Here is a 26,409-nt window from a genome sequence, read left to right as displayed (position 1 = left end):
CCATCAGGCTTTTCGTCAGCATTCCCAGAGGGGCTCGGAAGGAAAGGGGGAATCTCCTCCTGCCACAGAGAAGCACAGCTCAGAGCACAGATTGCCGCCCCCCCTCCCCGTGTCCAGAGTGACCCAGCCCAGCACCGAGTGGGGAGGGGCCCTACCTGCTGGGTGGGCGTGTATTTAACGGTGTGGGAATAGTCGTAATTATCAATGACGTCCAAGTCCTTCACGGCGTCACCAGGAAGGGGGCTGCTGAACTGCACGTTGAGGGGGGCTTTTCCGGCCCCTTTGGTGTAGACGGTGAAGTGGGTCGGTTTCCCGTTTTCCACACCTGGGAGGGGAAAGTGAAGTGAGGAGACAGGCCCAGCTGGAGGGGTTTCACTTTTAGCACCAGTCTGACAGGTTCATCAGCACAGGCTTCCGCAAGGCAGTAGGTGGAGACAGGGGCTGGCGTTCGGCCAGCGGCTCAGCTGAGCAGGGGCCCTGCTGAACTGGAGCCCCAACAGAGCCCCTGCTCCAGGGGAGGTAAGTCACTCACGGCCCTGGACCAACCATGCCCACTGCCTCCAGGGTGACCTCATGCACACATGCCACCTTACCTGCTTTGCTGAGCCCCGGGCCTTCTGCCTTCACTTTGCTGGCGTCGTGGGAAGGGTCGACTTTGACTCTGAAAGGGCTGGCGGGAATTTCCTGTAGCAGAGACACTGTCTCAGTAGGAAAGTCCCTGAAGCCACTGCCTGAGCTTAGCCTTCCGCCCAAAGCAAAGGAGGAGACCTCAGCATGACTTCCACTCTAGCAGATGGTGAGCAACTTCCGTCACCATTGGTCAAGTCTTCAGGCGCTAGCATCAGGTAAGGGCCATCAGTGGTCACTCATGAATACCCGGATCCCTGACATCATGGCTAAAGGATGGGTTTCCACAAACCACTCAGACAACTCTCAGCCTTTGACACCAAATGCTGAGTACTTAGGATACAAAATACTACCAAAAATAAAACCCCAAACAACAATAATACACGGGGTCGGAGGAAGGAAAGGGACATTCCTCCAGGGACAACAGAGAGCTAGGGTTTGAGGAATGCAAGGAATTGATTATAAATGCAATGACTGCAATTCTTCAAAAAGAATCTTTCAGAATAAAGGCAGAACAGGTTAAGTGGATGAAGCCAACTCAAGACCAACACCTTTAAGGCACAGATCTTTCTCCTGAGGTCCCTATCTTTACGTAAGATGAACCTGAATCACCAGAATTCCACTATTCCCTGTTTCAGGGTACTGCGCCTTCTTGTCTTCATTATCACATGTAAATATGAATTCTATCTGAAATTCAAAACCCCTCTCCCTAGAAAAGTTTAAAGCCTGAGGCCAAGGTCATCATTGCAGAGAAAGTATAGCACACATCTAGAAACGAATTACGTTTCATTCAAAAACCGGATGAAAGTTTGTAATGATCCAATTTCTTTCCAGAGTCTGGCTTTTAACCACTGACTACACGGCCCCACTTCTGTTAGAAAGTGGTACAATTTTAGTTCTGGGTGTTTGTTCCTTCTTGGTTTTAAGGAAGCAGAGAGGAAAACTATTGGGCAGAGTTCTCAAGACACCTTCCCTGTTGCTGAAAAAAGCAAAAAGGAAATACGAACACAGGTGGCCAGAAAGAACCCAAGTCCAAACACACACCTGAGAGGCAAAGAGAACTTTGATGGTGTATCGCCCGGCGGCAGGAGGCACATATTTGACAGTAAACGTGTCATTGGCGTTGTGAATAATGTCAAAATCCACGTCTTCCTCATCGTCACTTAACACCCGGGCATCACATTTAATGCCAACGCTGACATCACCTGGAACAGACCAGCTTATTAGCACCGGTTTACCAGAAACAGCACGTCCCATGCAATCACTTCCAGCTCAGGCTCACACCCCAGAAAAGCAACTGGGAAATTTCCAGTAAGAAACCTGAGAAAGGGATGGTATTTAAATAATGGTTTTGCAGACAGAACAGAGGATTAGCAAAGGTATCACCACGGAACTGACACACAGGCTCATCAGATGAACAATTACCTATTCAGGTGGGTTACTATCTCCTGGTTCAAAGTTCATTACCCATGAAACGTTACAAAGAGAACTTCGTTCCCCAAGAAACAACGAGCACCGAGTCGGGTGAAGCCCCCTCTCACCTTCGCCAGCCTCGGTACAGTCCACTGTGAAGTGAGTAGGCTCGTGCGCCTTCAGTCCACTTCTCTCCACTCCTGGCCCAAACACTTTGACCTTCTGGGGATGGCTACCCTGCCTGATGTTGACCTAGAGAGGACGGGGAGAAAAGTTGTAATCAAGTTCTTCTCCCCGTGGATCCAGTAAAGACACTCTCAGTTGTTAGAATGTTATACTTCTGGGCAATCTACGGCACTCGGCCCTTTGGGCCACTCCATCTTCCAAGGCCCACCAAGCATGGGTCTTTCCATATATTTGCCTTGGCCATCAAGCATGGACTCCAGACTGGCCTCAGGACTGGGCTTTTTCATTACCACGACCAAGGTTTCACCTCACAACCTACCCTGTAAGGGCTGTGCGGGATGTTGACACCTCCCCAGACCACGGCAATGGTGTGCTTGATGGGCTTCACCGGGGTGTACGAGCAAGCGTAGGTGCCGTCCATCCGGCTCTGCATCTGGATGTCAATGGGCTGGCCGTCCCCGTCCTGCAGAAGGGCAGAGGCTAAGAACAGAGCTGACCCTCACACTGTCTCCATCCACTGTGGCCTCCCAAGACAACCAAGTCACTGCTCACTCATCCCACAAAATCTCATGGAACACCTATGACAGCACCTATGAACACAAGTGATAAAACGCTACATGCATGTACGCATTTTTACTTACTAAGAGAAAACGGTCCCAAAAGAAAGCCATGGCCACTCAGTGCTTGTTAATTTTAATTCCTGCATTTAAATCCTTGGGCCAAATTCAATTAAATTAGATAAATATATTTGATAAACCCTTGTTTACAAACCCTCCCATCACAGTGTGAGTAGCTTCAGCCACACTGAAGGACATTTACAGGGAAATCTGAAACAATCAAGCCTCATTTCCACGGAGCACAAATCATAAAAATTTGCCCCTTGCTTTACATGTTAGAATCTCATTCAGTCCTCACACAAACCCTACAAAATAAACATTGTTATTCGCAGTGTGTGGATGAGGAAACCGAGGATCAGATGGACTGAGCGACTTTCCATTACGTGGATGGATCCTGTTACCTGACAATCACCTGCACAGGTCGTCCCTAGAAACTTACCTGAGCAAATATCTTTAAGGGAGCTTTGCCGGCAGCCTTAGGATCCACGGTGAACTCGGCCAGATTGTTGACGATGCAGCCAGATTTCTCCAAACCTGGCCCGTATGCTTGCACCTGGGGCAAAGGGCCAATAGTGATTCTCTTTCTGTGTAATGCCCTAACTGTGCTCCTATCAGAAGACTGGTAACCAGGAAATGGGAGAAAAGGAAAACAACTGTGTCTGGCTTCACAGTACCTACATAATAGGATGGTTATGGGAAGGAAAATGCTAAAGTAGGCTGGGACTTAAAAATAAAAACATGCAGGAGAAAAAGTCTGTAAAACCAGGCCCCAAACTGGCCTGTGCTCCCTGCCTTAATCTGTGCAGTAACCGGGGCAGGGACCTCCAGCCATGCCCACCTCCAGTTTCAATGCTCCTGCTTTGTGAGGGCTCAGAACCTCTCCCACTGACAACAGTCCAAAAGTTTGCAGCCCCAGAGAGTAAAGGACCAGCAGTTGGCCAAAGACGAGCAGCTGCCAGCCTGGACTGATGTCACCCTACGGTCAGCTGTCCAGGTGGGCCAACGGCAGCACACAGGGCGGGGGCAAGGGCTTCCTCCTGTCAGCCAGGCTGGCTCAGACTTGATGCTAATCAGCTTGCTAAATGTTTGAGAGAAGTTCTTGCAAACACTGCTCCAATTTAAGAGAGGGGGAGCTGGGGAGGAAAATTTTAAAACCTTTATCTATGGATCACCTTGAAATAATAACTACAGCAAGTGGCAAGACTGAAATATGATGCTCGGGGTTGCGAGAAAATAGCAGCTTACAGAGCCCCCTCTGAGGGCCAGGCACTGTTCTAAGGGCTGTCTTCATTCACATTACCTCCTTGAATCATGACAGAAACTCTAAGAGGCAGACACTCGTATCATTCCCATTTGATAGAGTCAGAGAGGTAAGTTACGTGCCCCATGTTACAAAGGTACTAAGAGGTACTACCAGGCTTCTAATTCAGGCCTTTTTCCTTCCTAAGCTCTCAAAGGCTCTGCTCTGCGATTTCTCCACATGCTGCTCAAGGAAACTCTGTGGGCACTGGGAGGAGTGCCAGGAGCCAGAGAAGAGAGCACAGAACATGACAAGTTGATTCACCAGATCCGGGTTGTAGTCTCCCGAGGCGGGGTGGATGTAGGCCATGTAGGGACTGTCTTTGATGTCCTCATCGTCACACATGATGTGAACGGCATATTCACCGGGCTCCTTGGGCCAGTACTTGACATCACACGATCCGTCGTTCTGGTCATCATACTCAATCTTTGCCTGGGAGGGGCCTTCAATGGCAAACCCTGGGGGATAGGGTGGGAGGATCCCCCTGGTTACATGGCGGAAGGTATCTAGTCTGGGTTACTACTAACCCACTCCCTCCACCTCCCTGAAAACCAAGTGTTAGCCAGAAGACTGAAATCTGTTTAGGTCCCTTTCCCACAAAACCAAGCCTACTGAGTCTTCACTAGAGACAGAAGGTTGGATTTTATACTTTTTTTTTTTTAAACATCGTCAAAGAGGAAGGTCAACCAGCAAATCTTTCTGTTGGCAATATGGCAACACAAGCCAAAAGCCTTAAAACAATGCCCATCCTTTGTCCCACCAAATCCACTGCTGGGCTTTTATCTGAAGGAAGTAACCAAGGATGTGTGTAAACAGTTAGATACAAGGATATATATACAGCATTGTTTTTATAGCAAAACTCTGGAAATAACTAGAGAGCCTAACAGTAGCTATATCGATGCACTGTAATTCCACAGAAGCCATGGGAAATCAAGACATATCCTATATTTGCCTGAGGCAGAAAGATATAAAGGCCACCCCCAGGTATTTTTGCAGCAGATCAATATTTGTATGCTTATGTACAAGGAAAAAGTCTGCAAGGATATACCTAAAGGCTTAATATTACCTCTAGTCTACAAGGATACACTGGATTGGCCAAAAAACTTCATTCGGGTTTTTCCATAACATCTTACGGAAAACCCGAAAGAACTTTTTGGCCAGCCCAATACTAAGATGTTTATTATTTCTCTAAAAGGAAAAGTTCAATGTGATTTCCTCTTTTCCCCTCTTTGCTTATTTCTATTAGCTAACAAAGAGGTCCTCAAACTTTGGCCGCTGGGCCAAATCTGACCCACTGCCTGTTTTTGCTGATAAGGAACACAGTCATACTCCCTCACCTGTGGATTTTCTATGGCTGCTTTCACGCTACAAGGCAGTCATATAGTTGCGACAGAGAGAATATGACCCGCAGTACTGATATATTTGCTATCTGGTCCTTTACAGAGAGAGAGGTGCTGACCATTGTTCTAAAATGATCATATATACATCAGACGTTTACTTAAAATATACTCAGTTATGCTCCAAAGAGTATTTACTCCCCAAATTTCTAGTTTGAGCAAAATTCATTCACTGATCTAAACTCAGGATCAGTCAGTAATATCTGCCGTGTGCCTACTGTGTTCCTGGCGCTGTTTTAGACACAACGTCCATAAAAGGCCTCTGCCCTCAAGGTGTAGTGGATGAATGAATGCTGGTGCCAGAGGCAGAGGGCGACTGGAAGGTCAGGGGGAGAGGGGAACTGCAATTCCACAGCAGTACCCAGAGGTGGCCTCAGATGGTCAGGCGGCCAGGAAGCCCCGGGGAGTGAGGCTGAGAGGAGGCCTCAATACACAGCCTGACACGTAATCCAGGTACCCTGCAATCTCCGCTCACCAAAAGCTGCTTCCACTCACCCAGAGACCCCACCTCAGAACCAACGGACTCCACCACGAAGTCCGCCGACCGCCCAACAACCCCGCCATGGAGGCCAGGGCCCCATGCACGGACTTTCTGCATGCCTGCTTCAGGGCCAACTTGAACTTCAAAGGGGCTAGAAGAAAAGGAACAGAGGAACCATTAAAGAGGAGCAAAGAAGGGGCTACGTACAGCTATAAGCTCTTTACACATATTCTTTCCACTGGCCTGATACTTTTCCCTGCAGCCCCAATCTCCAGCCAAGCAGGTTCCCCCACCACTGTTATGTCAACAATATCATGTAATGGGGCTGCTTCAAGCCACACTGCCTTGCACTATCCTGGTCATTTACCCTTTGTGTGCAGGGCTTACCAGACTGTGAGCCCGGGAAGGCTAAGAGAATGCATACTTTTCTACCTGCTGCTTATGCTACAACAAGAAAACTAGGCTGACTAGGCTTTACCTCATACGTGAATGAATGTGCTTTAACTTTGGCACAGGAGATTCTTACACGTTTGCTTAGATTCTCAGAAACTTACAATATGCCCAGATATTTCTCAAAGTAAACTGAATTTATTCAGAGTTTAAAGTTGCCCCCAGGAAAGCTGGAAAGTATGTGAATGCAGGGAAGGCAACTGAAGCCCACAAGGCAAAGCTGTAGACTGCGTCCCTCGGTTCCTGACCACACTCACGCAGAGGATTTTAATGTAAACCATAGCAGATTTTGACATTTTATCCATGGCATTCCCGAACAGAGGCACACAGTGAAAGGAGAATCGCAGTATATATAAGGGATATAGACACTCAGCCCATTTGCTCTGTATTACTGTTCCTTCTGGCCTTCTGCCTCCCACCAGCCCCAAACCGACAGCATTTGATTTAAAGCAAGGCAGCTGAAACCACAGCGACTTTCTGCTGCTTTTGAGAACAAGCCAAATGTCTGTGTGCTGCTCTGAAAAAAGAAAAAAAAGAAAGCTTTCAACAAAGCAGCTCTCTTTCCCTCCTGCAGCCCAGGAAGCCGCCACCATGAGTCTGCCCTGGGCCAAGCATGCCTCTGGAGAAGACGCAACTCCAGCTGGAGACTCACCTCTTTGGAATGTGGTGTCCCCCCCATGTGATGGCGATGCTATATTTCCCCGGGGTGCTGGGGTAATACTCAAATGCATACACTCCATCCAGAAAGCCTTTCTGCTTCACCAGCTCCTCCAGACCCTCTGTGGGAAGGAAGCACACCATCTTTCCAATGCAATCCTAGGCTCAGAACGAGAATCCACAAGACAAGGACAGAAAGACAGCGATATCCAGGGGGCTTCCCTGGTGGCACAGTGGTTAAGAATCCACCTGCCAGTGCAGGGGGCACAGGTTCGAGCCCCGGTCTGTGAAGATCCCACATGCTGCGGAGCAACTAAGCCCGTGCACCACAACTATTGAGCCTGTGCTCTACAGCCTGCAAGCCACAACTACTGAGCCCACACGCCACAAGTACTGAAGCCCACGTGCCACAACTGATCCCACATGCCGCAACTACTGAAGCCCACACACCTAGTGTCTGTGCTCTGCAACGAGAAGCCACTGCAATGAGAAGCCCACGCCCCACAACGAAAAGTAGACCCCACTCGCCGCAACTAGAGAAAGCCCGCACGCAGCTTCACGCAGCCAAAAAAGAAAGAAGCCACCCATTTTAGCCGCCCACAAAAACTGGAGAGGGAGCAAACCTTTACGAGTATTTGGCATGAGGCTGAGGTTAGTATCCCGGTATATCCTTTTCAACTAAAGCCAGATAATGAAAGCGAGAAAGCTCTTATATGCTGTCTCCAAGAGGACAGGTTTTAGAGGCTACCCCACAAACTCCAGACTGAGCCATCAGGCAGGAACTTGTTTTATGTTGAGCCCTGAGGTTTGGCTGGGAAAGCCATTTAGTAAAGCAAGAATCCAAGGTCAGAAAAAACACGCCTCCTCAGTCCCTGTAACAACAAGCCAAGGGGGGCGGGCAGCCCCAGAGCAGCCTGACACCAGGTCCGGGCAGTCTAGAGCCTCGGCTGCCCTCAGGGCACTGCCTGCCCCAAAGCTCGGTGCTCTGAGATCAAACATTAACTTTCTGGAGCTCAGAACACTCCTGCCCCAGCCTGTTAGGAACACAAAGAGTGAGAGCAGTCCTGGAGCAGGAAGCTGAAGATTCCACGAAGCTTGGAAGTGAAACGGCCAAGGCTGCTGCACCTGCAACTAGAAATGCCGAGCTGCTTCTCTGATCTGGGGAAAAACTGGAGGATGGAGCAGATACCCGTCTTCCTGCTCTCTGTCTCCTTTCCCAAGACAGAGCAAGAATGAGCTGTAGGGTACAAGGCACTCTTCCACAAATGGCATTAATCTACGAAGAAAACTTAATCTTAGGGAATTATCCTCCTTCTATAAGCAACGATCATAGTAATTAAGTACCTGACATCATTTCATCCTTTATAAAATGTAACCTGTAGAGGGAAAATTACTGGCTTTGGAAACTGGGCTTGAATTCCAGCTCAGATGCTTACTTACAAGCTATGTGACCTTGGTCAAGACCCTTCCTCTCTGAGCCTAGGTTTCCTCAAAGAAAAGAAAAGGGGCCACTTCATATTGCTGTTCTAACTCCATTATTTATTTCTATTCCCAGAAGCCTTAAAATAACATGAGGCTGTCAAGCCACCACTGTTCCCATATCCAGGGCAGACATTATTAAATGATCACTGTTTCCTTCTGCATGGAGCCCTGAGAGCTTCAAATCTTTGACATAGCTCTCTGGGATAAACTGATCAGAACTGGCTGTGCAATGATCCATGGCTGCAAAGCTGGCCGAAATCACACCTGAGATGGGGAAACAAAGGAGCACTTACTAGGACCCTTTACGGTTACGCCGAGCTCTCCACTTCCAGCAGCTTTGGTGTCAACCTTGAAGTCTGCAGTTTCTCGGATGCGAATGCCTTTTGGCTGTAGGCCTCGGCCACTGGCCCGGCAGGCATTTGGATTACAGGCTGCAAGCACAGTTTCAACATCAATTCAACCTTTCATTCTTTAGTCCGAGTTGAGCAAGCCAAGGTAACTTTGAGCCACCCGCCAAGAAAATGTTTGCTTTACACAAAGAGTATGCAGCAGCTGTCTGAGACCAGGGGTCCCGTTCAGGGAGCACACCAGGCTAGCAAATAAAGACACAACATAACTTTGTCCGGGCACACTGCACAGGGACTGGGGAAAAATTACTTTGGCAAAGAAAGCAGGAGAGCACAGCGTGGATTTGCTGGGCTCCTGGTAGTGGCTGAATTCTGGCGTTTATCCTCTTGGTGGTGAAAGAGAGTTAAGACCTAGGGCTGGACATTGTTCAAACCTCATTGCCATACTCAAGGGCCCAGTAATTGGGAAGACTGGGTCTACTTGGAAAATGGAGCACTTGAAAACATCTGACCTTGTTCCAAACTTTAGATCAGCCATTTCTAAGTCTAAATGTTGCTGTCTTCCGCAGGAAGAGCCAGAGGATAGCTCAAGAAAAGACCAGGTCAACCCCACCTCTGCCAAGGCAGACAAACATTTCAGTGCTGTCTGTTACAAGGTCCTCAGAATGTGGGCAGCTATAAATGCAACAATTAGGAATAAACACCACTCTCAATTTGAATTCTAGCTCTAGTTAAAAAACCCAAAGTTGTAAGTCTAAAAATTAAGTACAAAGGTAGCTTCTAACATTCCTTACATAAGAGTTCCACAAAACTGTTCCATGGGGTTTGTCAGAAGGTTGACAAAAGACATTCTTGGGGCTTCCCTGGTGGCGCAGTGGTTGAGAGTCCGCCTGCCGATGCAGGGGACATGGGTTCGTGCCCCGGTCTGGGAAGATCCCACATGCTGCGGAGCGGCTGGGCCCGTGAGCCATGGCCACTGAGCCTGCGCGTCCGGAGCCTGTGCTCCGCAACGGGAGAGGCCACAACAGTGAGAGGCCCGCGTACCGCAAAAAAAAGAGAAAAAGACATCCTTGTGCCCTAGGATTTTTCTGACAACATGAGCTACCTTCTCATCGAGTATAGAAACAGGAGATTAATGGGTAAAATGTCACATTGCTCCTTTCCAAACATGACACTGCGTATCTGACAGCTCTCTATACGCTGGGGGGGGGGGGTCACAAACTCCAGAAGACAAGACTCTTTACAGAAGGAAGATAGTTCCTCCTCTGGCTCCTCCTCCCTGCAATGTCCTCAGGTGGACATTCCCAAAGAGACATACACACACCCTTGGAGTAGAGATGCTTTTATGTGGTTCATGGATGAGCATAAGGTTATTGGTTTTCCATTGTAAAAGTGACATAAAGCTTCTTTTTTCTTAAAATCATTTAAGTGGAGGAAGGTATAGTACATCAAAAGAAAAACTATTAATTAAATATTAACTAATACAAGTGACAGATGGATATGCCAGAAATGAAAAAGGTCGTCCATGAGTGAGAGGAAGTCAGAAAACACCACTGGAACTAGGAAAGCTGTTCAAAATTCTTTCTTGCATTATGTCAAAGGGAATTCTGCTCCTGAATACATTGGCTTGTTTTTTTTTTCTTTGTCAAGGGGAGAAAAGTTGGTCATACCAGAAATAAGTCACAACAGGATGACAGGACGTCCCTTGGAGGGTTTAAATGTGTCTTTAAAAACAACAACAACAACTACTCATGGAAATTCTGAACATGGGCAACAGTCTCAACATCAAAAGGATAACCGCTCAGTTCACATAAACACTAAATGGAACTAAAGAGCTTGAAGGCAACCACCTGATTTTCCACTATCTTGAGATGTCTTAGTGATGTTTAAATGTAATTAGAGAGTGGGTTTGGGGTCTGGCTGGACAAGTGGTACTAACACCTGCACTATAATTTCCCGAAGTCACAAACAGCACAGGTCCGGTTGACAACTGCAGGCAGCACAAAGAACTGGCAATGGAAGCCCTTACCAAGCGAGATGCCTCTGGCCCAGTGCTTTCAAATAGGAAGCCAACAGCTTCGGGGTCCAGGCTGGCCCAGAGGCAGGATTCAGAAGAGGAAGCCAGGTCTGCAGGTGCAGATGCAGAGGACAGAACAGGGAGAGGCAAGTATTGGTTAGAAAAGGTAGCAGAGTTGGGGAAAAAAAAAAAAAAAGAGTAACAAAGTCAGAAGGAAACAGTCTAACATTAGAGAAAAATGCATGCTTCTGGCTGCAGAGGAAGTTTAACAGCATGGTTAAGGGGTTGACAGAGACCATGGTTCTATTCCTACTGAGGCCTACTCCATAGTCACGGATACCTTATGATACCTAAGCCTTGTGTCTCCGCCTGCAAACTGGGGATAACAATAGCCCCTGCAACACACTGGCTGGTGTCATGATTAGATGCAAGTGTGCTCAGTGCCTAACAGCCAGTAAAGGAGGCTGCAGGGCACCAGCAATGCCACTGCTGTTAACATCAGCCACAAACGCCACCTCCTCAAACAGCTTCAGTCCTGTATCTCTCAGTGAGGATCATGAATCCTAATATGAGTGTTTTGGGACAGATTAAATAAGTTAATACATAAAGCACTTAGGTCACTGCATGGCTCATAGGAAGATATTAGTATTAATATCTTGAGGACAAAGTAGATACTAGTATTAATGTTTTGAGGATACTTCCTGCCAAAGGGACCCTGGCAGCAAAGGGACAGGCCTGAGTTCAGTGCTGGGCCCTGACCATTCTCGTGGCCTCACAGCCCAGTCATGCACAGCTAGCCTGAATGACAGAAGCAGATGTGGTCAGCTCCCCTGGCACTCACCTTCCCCGACCTGTACAACGAAGGGACTCTTGGGAATGGTGTCCCCAGCAAAGGAGACCTTGACCACATGGGGGCCAGGCTGCACTGGTTTGTACACACATCGATACACCTGGTTTCCTCTGTCTTCCACGAGCAACTCCACGGTGTTCTTCCCCTGGGGATCTTCCACCACCACACCAATGTCACCCACGCCAGCACCTAGCAGACAGAGAACATTCCACGAGCCCAAGTCACCCTCTAGAAAGCTCCCTGCTGATGAGGGCAAAAGTAGGTAGAAAATGCAAACTGCAGGAGACAGAGAGGTACGCAGAAGGTTCACACCTGGACCTGTTTCCCGGTGGAGGGGAGGAGGGTCATAGCCAACTTTCCTTTTCTCCCATTCTCTATTTTCTACATTGAAAAGAAAACTGACAATTCAAGAATTGTGGTTTATTCATCCCCTTTCTTACCAGCCCCCACCCAGGACCTTGCATGGAATTTGGTCCAGTAGATGATTCATAAACCTTAGTTCTTTGGAATATTTATTTAGCCAAGTCAGAAATGTATACAGAAATTATTAATAATAATCAAAGTTAAGCTTGAGTATGAGATTTTAGAGATGAAAAGCTGATTTTGAAAAATCTAAGAATATAACCAACACATTTGAAAAAGCTGTTTTTGTTGTTGGTTCTTCAATTTAAAAGACGAAATGTCAGGCATCCCAATTCCTGAGGATTATCTCAGGCTTTGCAAGAGGAGAGGTGTTACCTGCTGTGTAGATGTCAAAGTAGGTGGGCTTATTGGCGATGTTCCCAGCAGCTTCCAAGCCCGGACCTTTTGCAGTGACTTTACTGGCGTCTCCCTGGGCCTTGTCGACATTTACTTCGAATGGGCTCTTGGAGATGTGCTGTCCTGCAAAGAGGACTGTGACCTACAAGTGACAGGCAGGTGAGACATCATTACTTCTTCCTGCTCAGCGAGAACACTGCATCAAGCCACATACACTGACAGCCTTTTCGTTCATCCTCCCAATCATACACACAAAGGTGAGGGAACCAGGAGCCCTGGGGAAGTGGCCTCAACGGGACTCCCATCTGGCTCCACCAGTCACACAGCTGGGCCTGGGACAGCACGCCTTTAGCAAACTAAAACACATCAGACATGCGTAAATTAGCCTCTGTAGTAGGATATACACAAATACTTATACTTCAATCTCTAGACAACGGACTCTTAAGGCAGCTGCAAGTGAGACCACTGTCTCCCTAATATAATGCACAGTTCTAGAATATCAAACCTAAGAGTCAAAGTATTTTTCAAGGGACCAAGATCATTTTCAGATACATGGATGTGAGACACAGTACAGATTTCCATCTAAACTTTGAGTCAAAGTTCTCATCTTTTAAATTTTAAGGGTTATCAGGTTGGGTGGGCCACTGGCCTCCACTATAGTCATTTGGCCTTCTGTGCACCCAGGCTTCGATGCTGACAGAGGCTGCAGAGCACCGTGAAGAAGGATACTTAAGCATTAAAGACAAAGAACCCACAGCTTAGCATTTACACTCCAGTCTTGCAGCTACAATTATTAGTTACCCAGGTGGAGTCACAAAAATCTTATGACATTGCAAAGGACTTAGTGAAATTCAACCAATCTGCACTTAGTAACTAACGTGTTAAGTCTGACTCGGAGGGATCCCAAATTTTCTACAATGAACGTGGATACTTTTATAAACAGAAAGGAAAATCAGAAGTGAACTTAAGAAAACCACTCTTCTTCCACATATAACGAAGCAGGCTCAGAAGGGCAGTCCAAGCAAAGGTCATGACGTCTTATCTTACTTTGTGCAGTCCGGTGACCTTGGGCAGATACTCCACAGAGTATGTCTTGTTCTTATCGCTGACAGGGGTCACTTGTGCCTAGGACGGAAGATGAGCAACAGTTAGAGAAGGTGCCGGCTGTGAGTGAAAGCATGCTATGCCAGCCAAGGTCCTGCAGCAAGGTGCCAGGCCAGGAATCTGCCTTGGCTATTTTCTGCCCCACCACTCCTGCAGGATGCCCCAGGAGGGAAGCAGCCTGAAGTCACAGAAACAAAATCACACAGCACAAAGGAATAACCCGTTCAGGATTCTCCACTGTCTCCTGGCTGTCACTCTCCAGATGAGAGAGACTATGAAGCAATTAATTTAAACCTTTATTGGCCCACTAGTTATTAAGACCTTATGAAATGCCAGGCCCCGTGTCAGGTACCAAAAATAAAACAAATCAGGCACAATTCCTACCCAGTGGGAGAAACAGACAATATGGCAGTAAGCTTAGAACTTCAGATGGTGCTAAGTACTGGGAATAAAATAGAGTCTTAAGAAGGTGAGTAGACAAAAGAAACAGTTATGTGCAAAGGCCCTGAGGGAGGAACCAGAGGATGGTCAGCATGGGAAAAGAGTAGAGACTCAGTATTTTTACTGTATTGTATTTTATCAGTAACAATAGCTAAATCCTTTATAAAATAAAGGATACTTTATTTCATTATATTAAAAATTGTGTCCCTAGGTATGAATTTATATGATTTTTCAAGGCACAATCCTTGGGCAAGTTACTCTAACCTCTGTTAAGACTCAGGATCCTTTTGGTAAAAAACAGCTTTTGTGGTGAGCTTTCATGAGGCAAATGGAGGCACAGTCCCTGGGCCTCTTACAAACTCCAAGAGCTCCATGGGATGCTGACAGGGAAGGCAGCATCCTCCAACATACCTCCTCTTTGTTCCCTTCTGGGTCCTCGACAAACACCATCACGTCTCCTTGCCCGGCGCTGATGGTGTCCACAGTGAACTTGGCCGGCTGCTTCACCATGTTTCCAGTGAGCTCGATTCCTGTCACAGGTTTACACAAGCACATTACAAGCTGGGCCAGGCCCCAACACAGGCTATCACCCATCATGTCTCCTTCTGGGATCTGAGAGATGGGATCCAGCTCTGCCACTGTCACATGGGAGACGGCGACAAACTGTGATGAGGATAATCAAACAGGTCAAACAAACCCCTAATTTTGTCCTGGTTCTTTAAGCAACATCCAATTCTGAAATATTCAGCACACTTAGGTCAAAAGGCTATACAACTGTGAAAATGACGTGGTAACTAGTAGCAGTGGGGCTTGCCTTGAGGGGGAATACGAATGAAGTGCAGAGAATGGCTCTTTTTTTTTTTCTTTATTTCTGCAGTACGCGGGCCTCTCACTGTGGTGGCCTCTCCCGTTGCGGAGCACAGGCTCCAGACATGCAGGCTCAGCGGCCATGGCTCACCGGCCCAACCGCTCTGCGGCATGTGGGATCTTCCGGGACTGGGGCACGAACCCGTGTCCCCTGCATCGGCAGGCAGACTCTCAATCACTGCACCACCAGGGAAGCCCGCTCATTTCTTATTAAAGAGCATTTTTTGTTTTTTGTCTTGGCCATACCACGCAGCTTTCAGGATCTTAGTTCCCTGACCAGGGACTGAACCTGGGCCACCACAGTGAAAGCACCAGAGTCCTAACCACTGGGCCACCAGGGAATTCTATAAAGACGACTTTTTTATTACTTGAAATGTTTTTAAATTGGATTATTATTTTTTAATTAAACTTTTAATTAAGATGATTGAGCAAATTAATTTGAGATAGATTCACATACAGGTGTAAGAGATAATAATGCCCATTACCCAGTTCCCCAAATGGATACATCCTACAAAACTCGAGTACAACATCACTACAAGGGAACTAACCTTGACAAAGTCAAGATACAGAACATTTCCATCCCATAGGGAACCCTTGTGTTGCCCTTTCATAGCTACCCCCTCAGAGTGCTACTCTATAACCTCTCAGGGTATCAATCTGTTCTTCATCTCTATAATTTTATCATTTCTAAAATGTCATATAAATGGAATCATACATTATGTAAACTTGGGGGATTAGCTTTTTTCCACGAAGCATAATTCTCTGCAATTTCATCCAGGTTTTTGCGTGTATCAGTAGTTTGTTCTTTTTATCACTGAGTAATATTCCATGATATGAATGCACTACTGTTTAACCATTCACCAAGTGAAGGACATCTGGGTTGTTTCCAGCTGTCTATTACTGATAAAGCTGCTATAAACATTCATGCACAGGGTTGTGTGTGTGGACATAAGTTTTCATCCCTCTGGATAAATGCCAAGGAGTGCAATTGCTAGGTCATATAGTAGTTGCATGTTTAGTTCTTTTTAACACTGTCAAACTGTGCTCCAGAGTGGCTGTAGCATTTTACATTCCCATCAGCAACGTATAAGTGTCTTGTCTTTCATCCTCTTAACTGCAAAAAGTTTCAAATTATTTTAAAAAAAATTTTTAAAGTAAAATCCAGTCCTCAGGCCCTTTGTCTACGCAACATTTTGAGTTCTGTTTGAGATGGTGTCCAGGTAGCCTGTAGGACGTAAGCTAAGGAAGCTTATCTTGCAACAGAGTGGGGTGATCCAGGAGTGCACCCTTCATTGACAGAAAACCCTCACACAGTCCAATGCTCATGTACCATGCCAAGACCTCAGCAGATCATACTTTTACAAATGTTTTAAGCTTTTTAACTTTGATGGGGTCCAACTGATCATTTTTTTTTCCCTTTATGGATCATGCTTTCGGTGTCAAGTCTAGGAATTCTTTGCCCAGTCCTAGATCCCAAAGATTCTCTTCTATACTTTTTTTCTGAAAGTTTTATAGTTATATGTTTTACATTTAAGTCTGTGATCCACTTTGAGTTAATTTTTATACCAAGTGCGAGACTTAGGCCAAGGTTCATTTTCTCTGCCTCTGGATGTCCAACTGCTATTGAATCCTGTGCGGAAAAGGCTCTCTTCCCTCCACTGAGCTCCCCCTGTGCCTTTGTCAAGAATCAATTGTGCTTATTTGTGTAGGTCTCTTTCTGGGTTCTCGATTCTGTTCCATTGATCAATGTGTCTATCCCTCCACCAATATCACATAATCCTGATTTCTGTAGCTTTATAATAAGTCTTGAGAGCAGGTAGACTGAATCCTCCCACTCGTTTTTTCAAAATTGCTTTCCCTACTATAGTTCTTTTGTCTTTCCATATGTTTTAGAATAATAGTCTTTTCTATATTTATAGAACAAAAATCTCGTTGGGATTTTAATATCAATTGTGTTAAACTTATATGACAATTTGGGGAGAAATGACATCTTTACTTTTTCAACCCATGAAAACAGTGTATCTCTCCATTTATTTAGATCTTTTTGACTTCTTCATCAGTGTTTTTGTAGTTTTCAGCATATAACTCCTATCATGTTTTAGTACATTTCCACCTATTTCTCAGGGTTTTTTTGAGCAACTGTAAATGGCGAGGTACTTTTAATTTCAGTATCCTCGTGTTCATTCTGGTAGACAGAAGTACAATGGATTTTTACATGCCGATCTTAACATCCCGTGACCCTGCTGAACTCATTTGTTCAAGGAGATTTTTTTTTCTGGGGGTAGATTTTTTATGGTTTTCTACATAGACAATCACGTCATCTACAAATAGGGACATTTTATTTATTGCTGTCCAATACGTACGTCTTTTATTTCCTTTTCTTGCCTGACTAGACTGGCTAAATCTGCATCATTACGTTGAAAAACAGTGGTGAAAATGGACATCCTTGCCTTGTTCCCAATCTTAGGGAACGTGTTCAGTCTTTCACTATTATAATGTTAGCTGTAGGTTTTTTGGGGTGGCTACTCAAATTTCAAACTGAGGAAGTTCTTCTCTATTCCTCTTTTTTCTGAGTTCTTATCATGGATGGCTACTGAATTTTGTCAAATGTTTTTTGTGTCAGTTGATATGATCACGTGATTTTTCTTCTTTAGCCTATTAATATATGTTGACTGATTCTCTAATAATGAGCCAGCCTTGCATCCCTGGAATAAACCCTACTTGGTCATGATGTATATAATTCTTTCTAAAGATTGCTGAATTTTATTTGCTCACATTTTATTGAGGACTTTTACGTCTATACTCATGAGTGATACTGGTCTGCAGTTTCTTTTTTGGCACTGCCATTGTCTGATTTTGTTATTAGAGCAAAACTAGCTTGATAAAATGAATTGGGAAGTCATTCCCTTCTCATATTTTCTGGAAGAGATTGTGTAGATTTGGTGTTAATGCTTCTTTACATGTATGGTAGAATTCTCCAGTGAAATCATTTGGGCCGAGATTTCTTTCCAAAGATCTTTCAAATTACAAATTCAGTTTATTTAATGGATATAGGACCATGCAGGTTATCTATCTCATCTTGGCTGAGTTTTGGCAGTTTGTGGTTTTTGAGGAAAGTCTATTATAGTTATCCATATTTTTGCTTATCACGTTCTCTCTTCCTGTTATTCCAAAATTCCTTCTTTCACTGTTTCCTTTCTGTCCAGAGAATTTCCTTTCCCAATCCTTTTAGGGGATGTGCCCATAACAAATGGTATAGGATTCTGGGTTGACAATCCTTTTCCTTCAGCACGTGAAAAATGTTGTGTCACTTCCTTCTGGCCTCTGTGATTTTTGATGAGAAATCTGTCATTCTATGTTTCCACCATATATAAGATGTCATTTCTCTCCTGCTGCTTTCAAGCTTGTCTAGTTTCTTGAAGTCTGTCTAAGATGTGGCTTGGTGTGTGTGTGTGTGTGTGTGTGTGTGTGTGTGTGTGTGTGTGTGTGTGTGTGTGTGTGTGTGTGTGTGTGTGTGTATCTTGCTTGGGTTTAGCTCAGCTTCTTGAATCTGTAGGTTTATGTTTTTTGGCAAATTTCGGAAGTTTTCAGCCATTGATCTGTTGAAGACATTGGGTCATTTGTTACTATACCTGGATTTACATTAGGTTTCCAATAAATAGCCTAGTTTAAGAAAAATTGATGATAGATTGTTATATAACAAGATAATGTTCATACTCTGTTAGGTAAGAAATGCAAATTGAAGAAAATATAGAGTCTGAACTCATTTCGGCATATGGCTGGAAAGAAATACCTCCAATATTTTTTTTTAATTTATTTAATTAATTTATTTTTGGTTGTGGTGTACGGGCTTCTCATTGCACTGGCTTCTCTTGTTGCAGAGGACGGGCTCTAGGCGCACGGGCTTCAGTAGTTGTGGCACACGGGCTTAGTTGCTCCGTGGCATGTGGGATCTTCCTGGACCAGGGCTCAAACCCATGTCCCCTGCACTGGCAGGTGGATTCTTAACCACTGCACTCCCAGGAAGTCCCTAAAGAGTTATTTATTATTTATTTAATTTATTTTTGGCTGCATCAGGTCTTAGTTGAGGCACGCGGGATCTTTGTTGCGGCACACAGGTTTCTCTCTAGTTGTGGTGCGTGGGCTTAGTTGCCCTGCGGCATGTGGGATCCTAGTTCCCTGACCAGGGATCGAACCTGCGTCCCCTGCATTGGAAGGAAGGTTCTTTACCAGTGGACCACCAGAGAAGTCTCTCTACATTTTTCTTTTGCTTAAAATTTACATAATGATTGGGTCATTTAACAAAAAGATTTAAATATTTATAAATACTCGCTCCATCTGACTCTGACAGCCTGAGGAACGACCTACTCTGCACACTGTCCAAAGCCGGGGACTGGGCTTGTCTACCCTGGTTAACCATGGTTGGTTAGAGGCTGAACCACGTTCCACACTCTGTAAACTCCTTTGGAGCTAATGCTTACCGTGCAGAGAAACAACTGTTCCCTAGGATTATTCAGAACGAAGTGTGCTGAGGGCTCACTATACAGCAACTGCTCCATACAGAACACAGGTTTCATTAAAGGTTTCTGCTTAGCTCATGCATTCACGCTTTCAACATACCGAACTCCACAAGGGATCCCACCACAAAGACCTGTTTGTGGCTGTAGATTAACCTCACCCTGGCCCTCTCTCCTTTCAGTTAATGGGTCTCAGTGAATGGATCTGCAAATGCTAACCGGCTGGTAATTGCAACCTGATCAACATCCAAAATAAAATAAAACAGGGACTTCCCGGGCTTCCCTGGTGGCGCAGTGGTTGAGAGTCTGCCTGCTGATGCAGGGGACATGGGTTCGTGCCCCGATCCGGGAAGAGCCCACATGCCACGGAGCGGCTGGGCCCGTGAGCCATGGCCGCTGAGCCTGCGCATCCGGAGCCTGTGCTCCACAACAGGAGAGGCCACAACAGTGAGAGGCCCGCGTACCGCAAAAAAAAAAACAAAAAAAAAAATCAGGGACTTCCCTGGTGGTCCAGTGGTTAAGAATCTGCCTGCCAATGCAGGGGACGCAGGTTCGATCCCTGGTCCAGGAAGATCCCACGTGCCATGGAACAACTAAGCCCATGGCCACAACTACTGAGCCTGCGACCCACAACTACTGAGGCCTGTGCACCTAGAGCACATGTTCTGCAACAAGAGAAGCCACCACAATGCGAAGCCTGCGCACCGCAACAAAGAGTAGCCCCCACTCGCTGCAACTAGAGAAAGCCCGCACGCACCAATGAGACTCAGCGCAGCCAAAAATAGATAACTAAATTAATTAATTAAAAGAGTACATACTGTATATAAACAAACAAACAAACAAATAAATAAAACCAAACCTACCAACCGTTTTAGAAACTAGAAGATGAAATGTTCTCTATGCCTTGGTTCTGTTGGCAGAAATAAAACAATGTGGCCACACAGGAGAGAACAAATTGTCCCTCCCCTTGTCTCATCATGGACAACGTAATATCTAAGGTGCTGCCCATGTGGCCTCACATGTGGCCCTGCTGCCTAAAATGACCATTTTGTCTTCCTACTTAAAAAGAAAAAAAATTAAACACAGAATTACCATATGATCCAGCAACCCACTTCTAGGTATATCCCCTCAAAACCGCAAGTACGGACTCAGATACTTATATACCCACGTTCACAGCAGTATTATTCACAATAGCTAAAAGGTAGAAACAACCCAAATGTCCATTGACAGAAAAATGGATAAACAAAATGTGGAATATGTATACAATGGAGTATTACTTAGCTTTAAAAAGGAATGAAATTTTGATACATGTAACAACATGGATGAACCTTGAAAACACCATGCTACATGAAGCAAGCCTAACACAAAAAGACAAATACTGTAGGAGTCCACTTATGACTACCTAGAGTTGGCAAATTCATAGAAACAGAAAGTAGAAAGGTGCCTGCCAGGGCCTGGAGGGAGGTGGGGATGGGGAGTTACTGTTTAATGGATACAGAGTTTCAGTTTGGGAAGATGCAAAAACTCTGGAGATGAATAGTGGTGATGGTCTCACAACACAGTGAATGTATGAATGTACTTAATGACACTGAATGGTACCTCTAAAAATAGTTAAATTAGTGAATGTTGTGTTATACGTATTTTACCACAACAAAAAAATGCAAAGAATACACACATATGCATACATATGTGTGTGTATATGCTTCCTACCTAAGTGCGTACAACTTATAAAGAGGCAGATGAAGGAAATGGCAATGACTAGCCACATTCCTTGACTGCAGCAAGAGGTCATTTTCTAGAAAACAGCACCATGAAAGGAAACCGTTTCATATTAACAATGGGGAAACATGACAGCCAGTGATAAGGTTATTGCAAACAAGCACTTTATGCCTTGATTAGATTCAATCCATTTGACCAATTTTGTTGACAGGAGATTTGGCTGTTTGCAGCTTTTTTGCCTTTAAGGAAGAATAACCTTTCAAATCAGATTCCTTATTCCAGTCACCGTCTTTGGTTATAGCTTAGAGAAGCACTTTTAAAGCAAGTGTGGACATGCCAACCTTCAACTGACTGCACTGCGGGGAAGGCTTCAAACAAAGTCCCCAGTCTCCATATAACACAAATGATTGCACAGACCCCACCTCATTGCCAAAAAGACTTCAAACGGTAAGTGGGTCTCTTCCAGAACTATCTGTCCTCTGGTCTAAATCACGCTAAAAAGACAGATGAGAAGGACTTGGATACTGAGGCTGAGAACAGCACATGGTCAGCACCACTGCCCTGGTCGTGTGTCATCTCAAGACTAAGCTGATGCTGGGACTTCCTTGGCAGTGCAGTGGTTAAGACTCCGTGTTTCCACTGCAGGGGGCATGGGTTCTATCCCTGATTGGGGAACTAAGATCCTGCATGCCTCATGGCATGCCAAAAAAAAAAGAAAGAAAGAGAGACTAAGCTGATGCCAAGTAGGGCAATGCTATCTTCAAAGGGAATGAGTACATAGACAAGAGCTCTGGATGTTTACAAAGTCAATGTCATTTTAAGAAAAACAAGAAAGCGGAAATTATCCTAGATTAAGAGTCTAAGGTAAAATAACAAGCAAATGTAGAAAGTGAATCTTAATCAGATCTTGGTTTGTAAAACGAGAAAAACTATAAAAGACAATCGTAGGACAAGAGAGAAACTTGAATATAAACTGGATATTAGTTGTTATGAAATTATTGTTCATTTTCTTATGTGTGATAATGAATACTGTGGTTACAAAAGAGGATGTCCTATTCTTACGAGAGACTTGGCTGACGCACTGAGGAGTGAATTGTTACCATGCCAGCAAATTATTTTCAAATAATTCAACAATCACACACATGCACACACACATATACACATGGGGCGAGAGACCACATTAGAATGTTAAGAACTGTAGATTCTAGGAGAGGACATACAAAATACTTTGTGTGTGTAAATGTTATCCTAACTGTAATTATGAAAATGAAGAAATAGAATGCACTTTTCCCCCTTGCCACAGAAAGGGGAACAAATTGTATCTTGCTGTACTTATCTTTACCAGAATCCACACTGGGCTGAAATGCAACTGTTCTCTTTAAGTCAGGTGCCAACCAGAAAACCAAATTCCTCAAAATGCCTTTGACCCACTCTAACGGTCTGAGCAGAACACTCCGTGGCAGCTGGCTAGGAGAGCATAAACAGGATGTCTTAGCAAGGAAGTATCTGCCAGGGGTTAACAATAGCTCCCACTGCATCTGGAAACCTGCAGCAGCTTTAGCATAACTGAAGGAGAAATGAATCAGCAGCCAGAAGACACAGGCTCCTGCCCTACCCCACCACGGTAATCTGGGGGACCTCCCCCACCCCCTCTTCCCTCCACCCCAACCTCCCCTTTCCTCTGTGGATTGGGCCTCTGATTCCTCATCTGAAAAATGGGAACAATAGTCCTTTCTTCATCCCAGGGTTACTGCACCCAAGTCACAAAGCAACAAACTCATCAGCCTCCATCACATTAAAGCAGCAGCGTTTCTGAAAGCCTAAATTCACAAGGCAGAAAAAGATGGTCATAAACAAATGGACCTTTAGGTAGAAAACATCTGACACAGGAGGCCTGGGGTGTCTTTAAGTATGAAGCCTATACATTCTTTTTTTTTTTTTTTTTTTTTTTTTTTTTGCTGTACGCGGGCCTCTCACTGTTGTGGCCTCTCCCGTTGTGGAGCACAGGCTCCGGACGCGCAGGCTCAGCGGCCATGGCTCACGGGCCCAGCCGCTCCGCGGCATGTGGGATCCTCCTGGACCAGGGCACGAACCCGTGTCCCCTGCATCAGCAGGCGGACTCTCAACCACTGTGTCACCAGGGAAGCCCGTGAAGCCTATACATTCTTGATTCTCAATAATCAAGACTAGAGGACAAGCCTCAAATCCAACATGACCGGTGCTTACCTCTGCCATAGGCCCTGGCTTTCTTGGGGTTGAGTTTCGGTTTAAGAGGAGCCCCTGGCTTGAGCTTGGCTTTGGGGAACTGGGACAGGTAAGTCATCACCGAGTGCTCATCCACATCCGGGTGAATAATTTCTTCAGGAGTGATGACCTAGAATAACGACATGGTAGATGAACACCCAGAACATATCACTTTGCAACTATAGAAGTTTTTGCAAAATCTCTTAAAGCAAACACTACTCTCAATAAAGTGAAACTACATCAAACTGGCATGGCAAAATCGGTTGTGTTTTTTTAACCTTTTAGAAGTGTCACCATCCCCTTTGGAAGCTGAGGACCCTCTCCAGACAATTCTATATGTAATTTCCAGAGGTTCATACCTCCCCACCCTGAAAAAAAAAAAAAGGCCACTCACTCCTTTTTCCAGAAAAGATAAGCTATATCAAGTAAGGAAGAAGAAATAAGAACACATGGGATTAAAGCATATTACCAAAAAGTGCATAGATAAACTGGCCTTTTTCTTTGCTCTTTTATCCATTATCTGCATTTCTATTGGCTCAGCTACTAATAAAAAAATAAAACCAAAAAGATAACACAATGACATATTAGATATGTGCTCTTGTAATATACACCGAATGTTTTTGTCCTCCCCAAATTCATACGTTAAAACCCTAATCCCTGGTGTGATGGTATTAAGAAGTAGGGCCTTTGGGGGTAAGTAGGTCTAGATGAGATGAGATCATGAGGGTGGAGCTCCCACGATGGGATTAGTGCCCTTATAAGAAGAGGAAGAAAGACCAGAGCTCACTCTCTCTCCACCTCAATGTAAGAACACAGCCAGAAGGCAGTTTGCAGCTGTCTGCAAGCCAGGAAGAGAGCCCTCACCAAGAAGTGTATTTCCTGGCACCTTGATCTTGGAATTCCCAAGCTCTAGAACTGAGAAATAAATGTCTGTTGTTTAAGCCACCCAGTCAATGGTACTGTTATAGCAGCCTGAGTTAAGACAGGTCTCAATACATTAAAAGCCATTTAAAAAATAGGAAAGGGGAAATTTTCTCCTGACATTCAGCTTAGGAGCAAGATTTGACCTGTGCTGGACAGGTGGCTTCCCTGAAGGTGTCACAGTCCCAGTTCCACCAGCTGACCCAGCCCTAAACAGCACAAAAACTTCTCCTGCCACCAAGAGGTAAGCCACACCTCCTCAGAAGACTCTGTCTCATGAACAGGTCAACCAAATGCAGATAAACAACATATGTACCCAGCTTCCCCCACTCCATGGTAAAAAAGAAAAGAGGAAACATTCTGATAATTAGCCTGCAGCAACAAAACAGCTATTTGGGTTGGTACAGTCACCTCCAATACGTTTTGTAAAATGTAGGATGTACATTGATTTGGCATTTCTCCTAGGCAGCTCCTTCAACAACTTTACACACTGCCAACATCACATGAATGCCAAAAGGAGATGGGTTTTGGTTTAAGGGGAGACGAAAAACATATCATACCACTTCCTGAGGGTGGAAGAGCCAAGGAATGGGCCTTGGAGAAGAGACATGATGCCAAAACCAAACCAAAGAAATATAGGCAAGATTTTCTACCTCCCAAGGGATCCTGTTACAAATACACTGAACTCAGCTCTGAATACCAACTCAAGACCTTAATGGAGCCTGTAATGAGGTCATCCATCCCCCGGCACTGGCTACCCACAACTTTTCTTGATTGAGTCTTTGAACATGGGAGTCACAGTGTCAGGGGGTGCTATTTAAACTCCTTGGAAGGGCTTAGAAGATTGGACCTCAACTAAGCAACGTGGCTACTGTAGACGGTATCCAAGACATATTCAATTTCCAAGTTCTCTTGTTATATTCCTTTGTTAGGATTATGAGCAATATGAATTCTTAAACACTTTCCATTAATGGTGAGTTATCCTGGTTTAAACTTCTTAAAAAGTTCTGAGTGACTTTCTTGAAGATATTGGATTTAAAAAAATGTTTAATAGGTTAAAAATGGTCAAATACTGGCAATTTCTTATGGTTAAGGTCCACATTTGCAGTCTGGCATCCAGACATGGCCTTTGTGATCTTTGGAACAGAAATACTAGAAAATTCAGGACTTCCCTGGTGGCACAGTGGTTAAGACTCTGCACTCCCAATGCAGGGGGCCAGGTTCAATCCCTGGTCAGGGAACTAGATCCCACACGCATGCCGCAACTAAGAGTTCACATGCCACAACTGAGGAGCCAGTGAGCCACAACTAAGGAGCTCGCCTGCTGCAACCAAGACCAGGCACAACCAAATAAATAAATAAATGAATAAAATAAATATTAAAAAAAAATACTAGAAAATCTGTCACATGTGACAGTGAAGATCTTTAGGGGATCTACAAGCACCTAAGTCAATGAGAACCTATTAATATGGGTAAACTGAGGAAGATGGGAGACAGCCACAGACAATGCTCATTGAAAGCCGACCACTGAGGAGGTCAGACTGCCTGCCAGACCCAAAGGCATCCACAGAGCATCAGGGGAAACAGCTTCGTGGGACACGCATGCTTCTACACATACCTGTGGGACACCCAGCCAGTCGTCTGCCTGCTGCATGGCTTCTCGTGCATTATCCACAGGCTTTCGTGGATCCCAGGATTCCCAGTCTGGGCACAGACCTGTTAACATCACACAAAAGATGCTGTTAGTATTAACTGACTGAAGAGGTTAAAGGAAACCAGGTGCCTAAACTAAACTCACTCAGTCTCTTGAGAGAACAGTTTCTTCCAAAAATCTTAGTGAACTGCATGCTTTATGGGCCAAAAGTATCACAGATATGAGTATGCCAAGGTAGAAACTATTCTGCTTGAGCTGAGACTTCTTCTTCAGGCTGTTATCTTCTTGCATTCAGAGAGGAATTTATCCATTCCTTAAGGGTGTGGTGTAAATAAATGAACAAACAAAGCCTGTAAAAC

At 45.0% G+C, this 26,409-nt stretch overlaps 1 protein-coding gene across 3 annotated transcripts in view; it reads right to left on the bottom strand.

Annotated features, from left to right (window-relative positions):
* The window catches only part of FLNB (filamin B), a 139,697-nt gene that overhangs the window by 54,482 nt on the left and 58,806 nt on the right, over window positions 1-26,409 (bottom strand). For all 3 annotated transcript variants that reach the window (XM_079933631.1, XM_079933629.1, XM_079933630.1), the window contains exons 3-18: window positions 26,015-26,112; window positions 23,458-23,605; window positions 14,540-14,658; window positions 13,631-13,708; window positions 12,563-12,725; window positions 11,816-12,013; window positions 8,904-9,041; window positions 7,124-7,250; window positions 6,036-6,172; window positions 4,408-4,601; window positions 3,283-3,396; window positions 2,546-2,689; window positions 2,169-2,292; window positions 1,672-1,832; window positions 594-684; window positions 156-325 (exon numbers count right to left, since the gene is read on the bottom strand). In XM_079933631.1, coding sequence (XP_079789757.1) covers window positions 156-325; window positions 594-684; window positions 1,672-1,832; window positions 2,169-2,292; window positions 2,546-2,689; window positions 3,283-3,396; window positions 4,408-4,601; window positions 6,036-6,172; window positions 7,124-7,250; window positions 8,904-9,041; window positions 11,816-12,013; window positions 12,563-12,725; window positions 13,631-13,708; window positions 14,540-14,658; window positions 23,458-23,605; window positions 26,015-26,112 — 2,204 coding nt within the window. The remainder of the gene's footprint in view (window positions 1-155; window positions 326-593; window positions 685-1,671; window positions 1,833-2,168; window positions 2,293-2,545; window positions 2,690-3,282; window positions 3,397-4,407; window positions 4,602-6,035; window positions 6,173-7,123; window positions 7,251-8,903; window positions 9,042-11,815; window positions 12,014-12,562; window positions 12,726-13,630; window positions 13,709-14,539; window positions 14,659-23,457; window positions 23,606-26,014; window positions 26,113-26,409) is intronic.

The sequence above is a fragment of the Stenella coeruleoalba genome (assembly GCF_951394435.1).
Source record: "Stenella coeruleoalba genome assembly, chromosome: 10".
Classification (NCBI taxonomy): domain Eukaryota; kingdom Metazoa; phylum Chordata; class Mammalia; order Artiodactyla; family Delphinidae; genus Stenella; species Stenella coeruleoalba.
The sequence above is the reverse complement of the archived record's forward strand: the minus strand, read 5'-3'. Positions and strand labels throughout refer to the sequence as shown.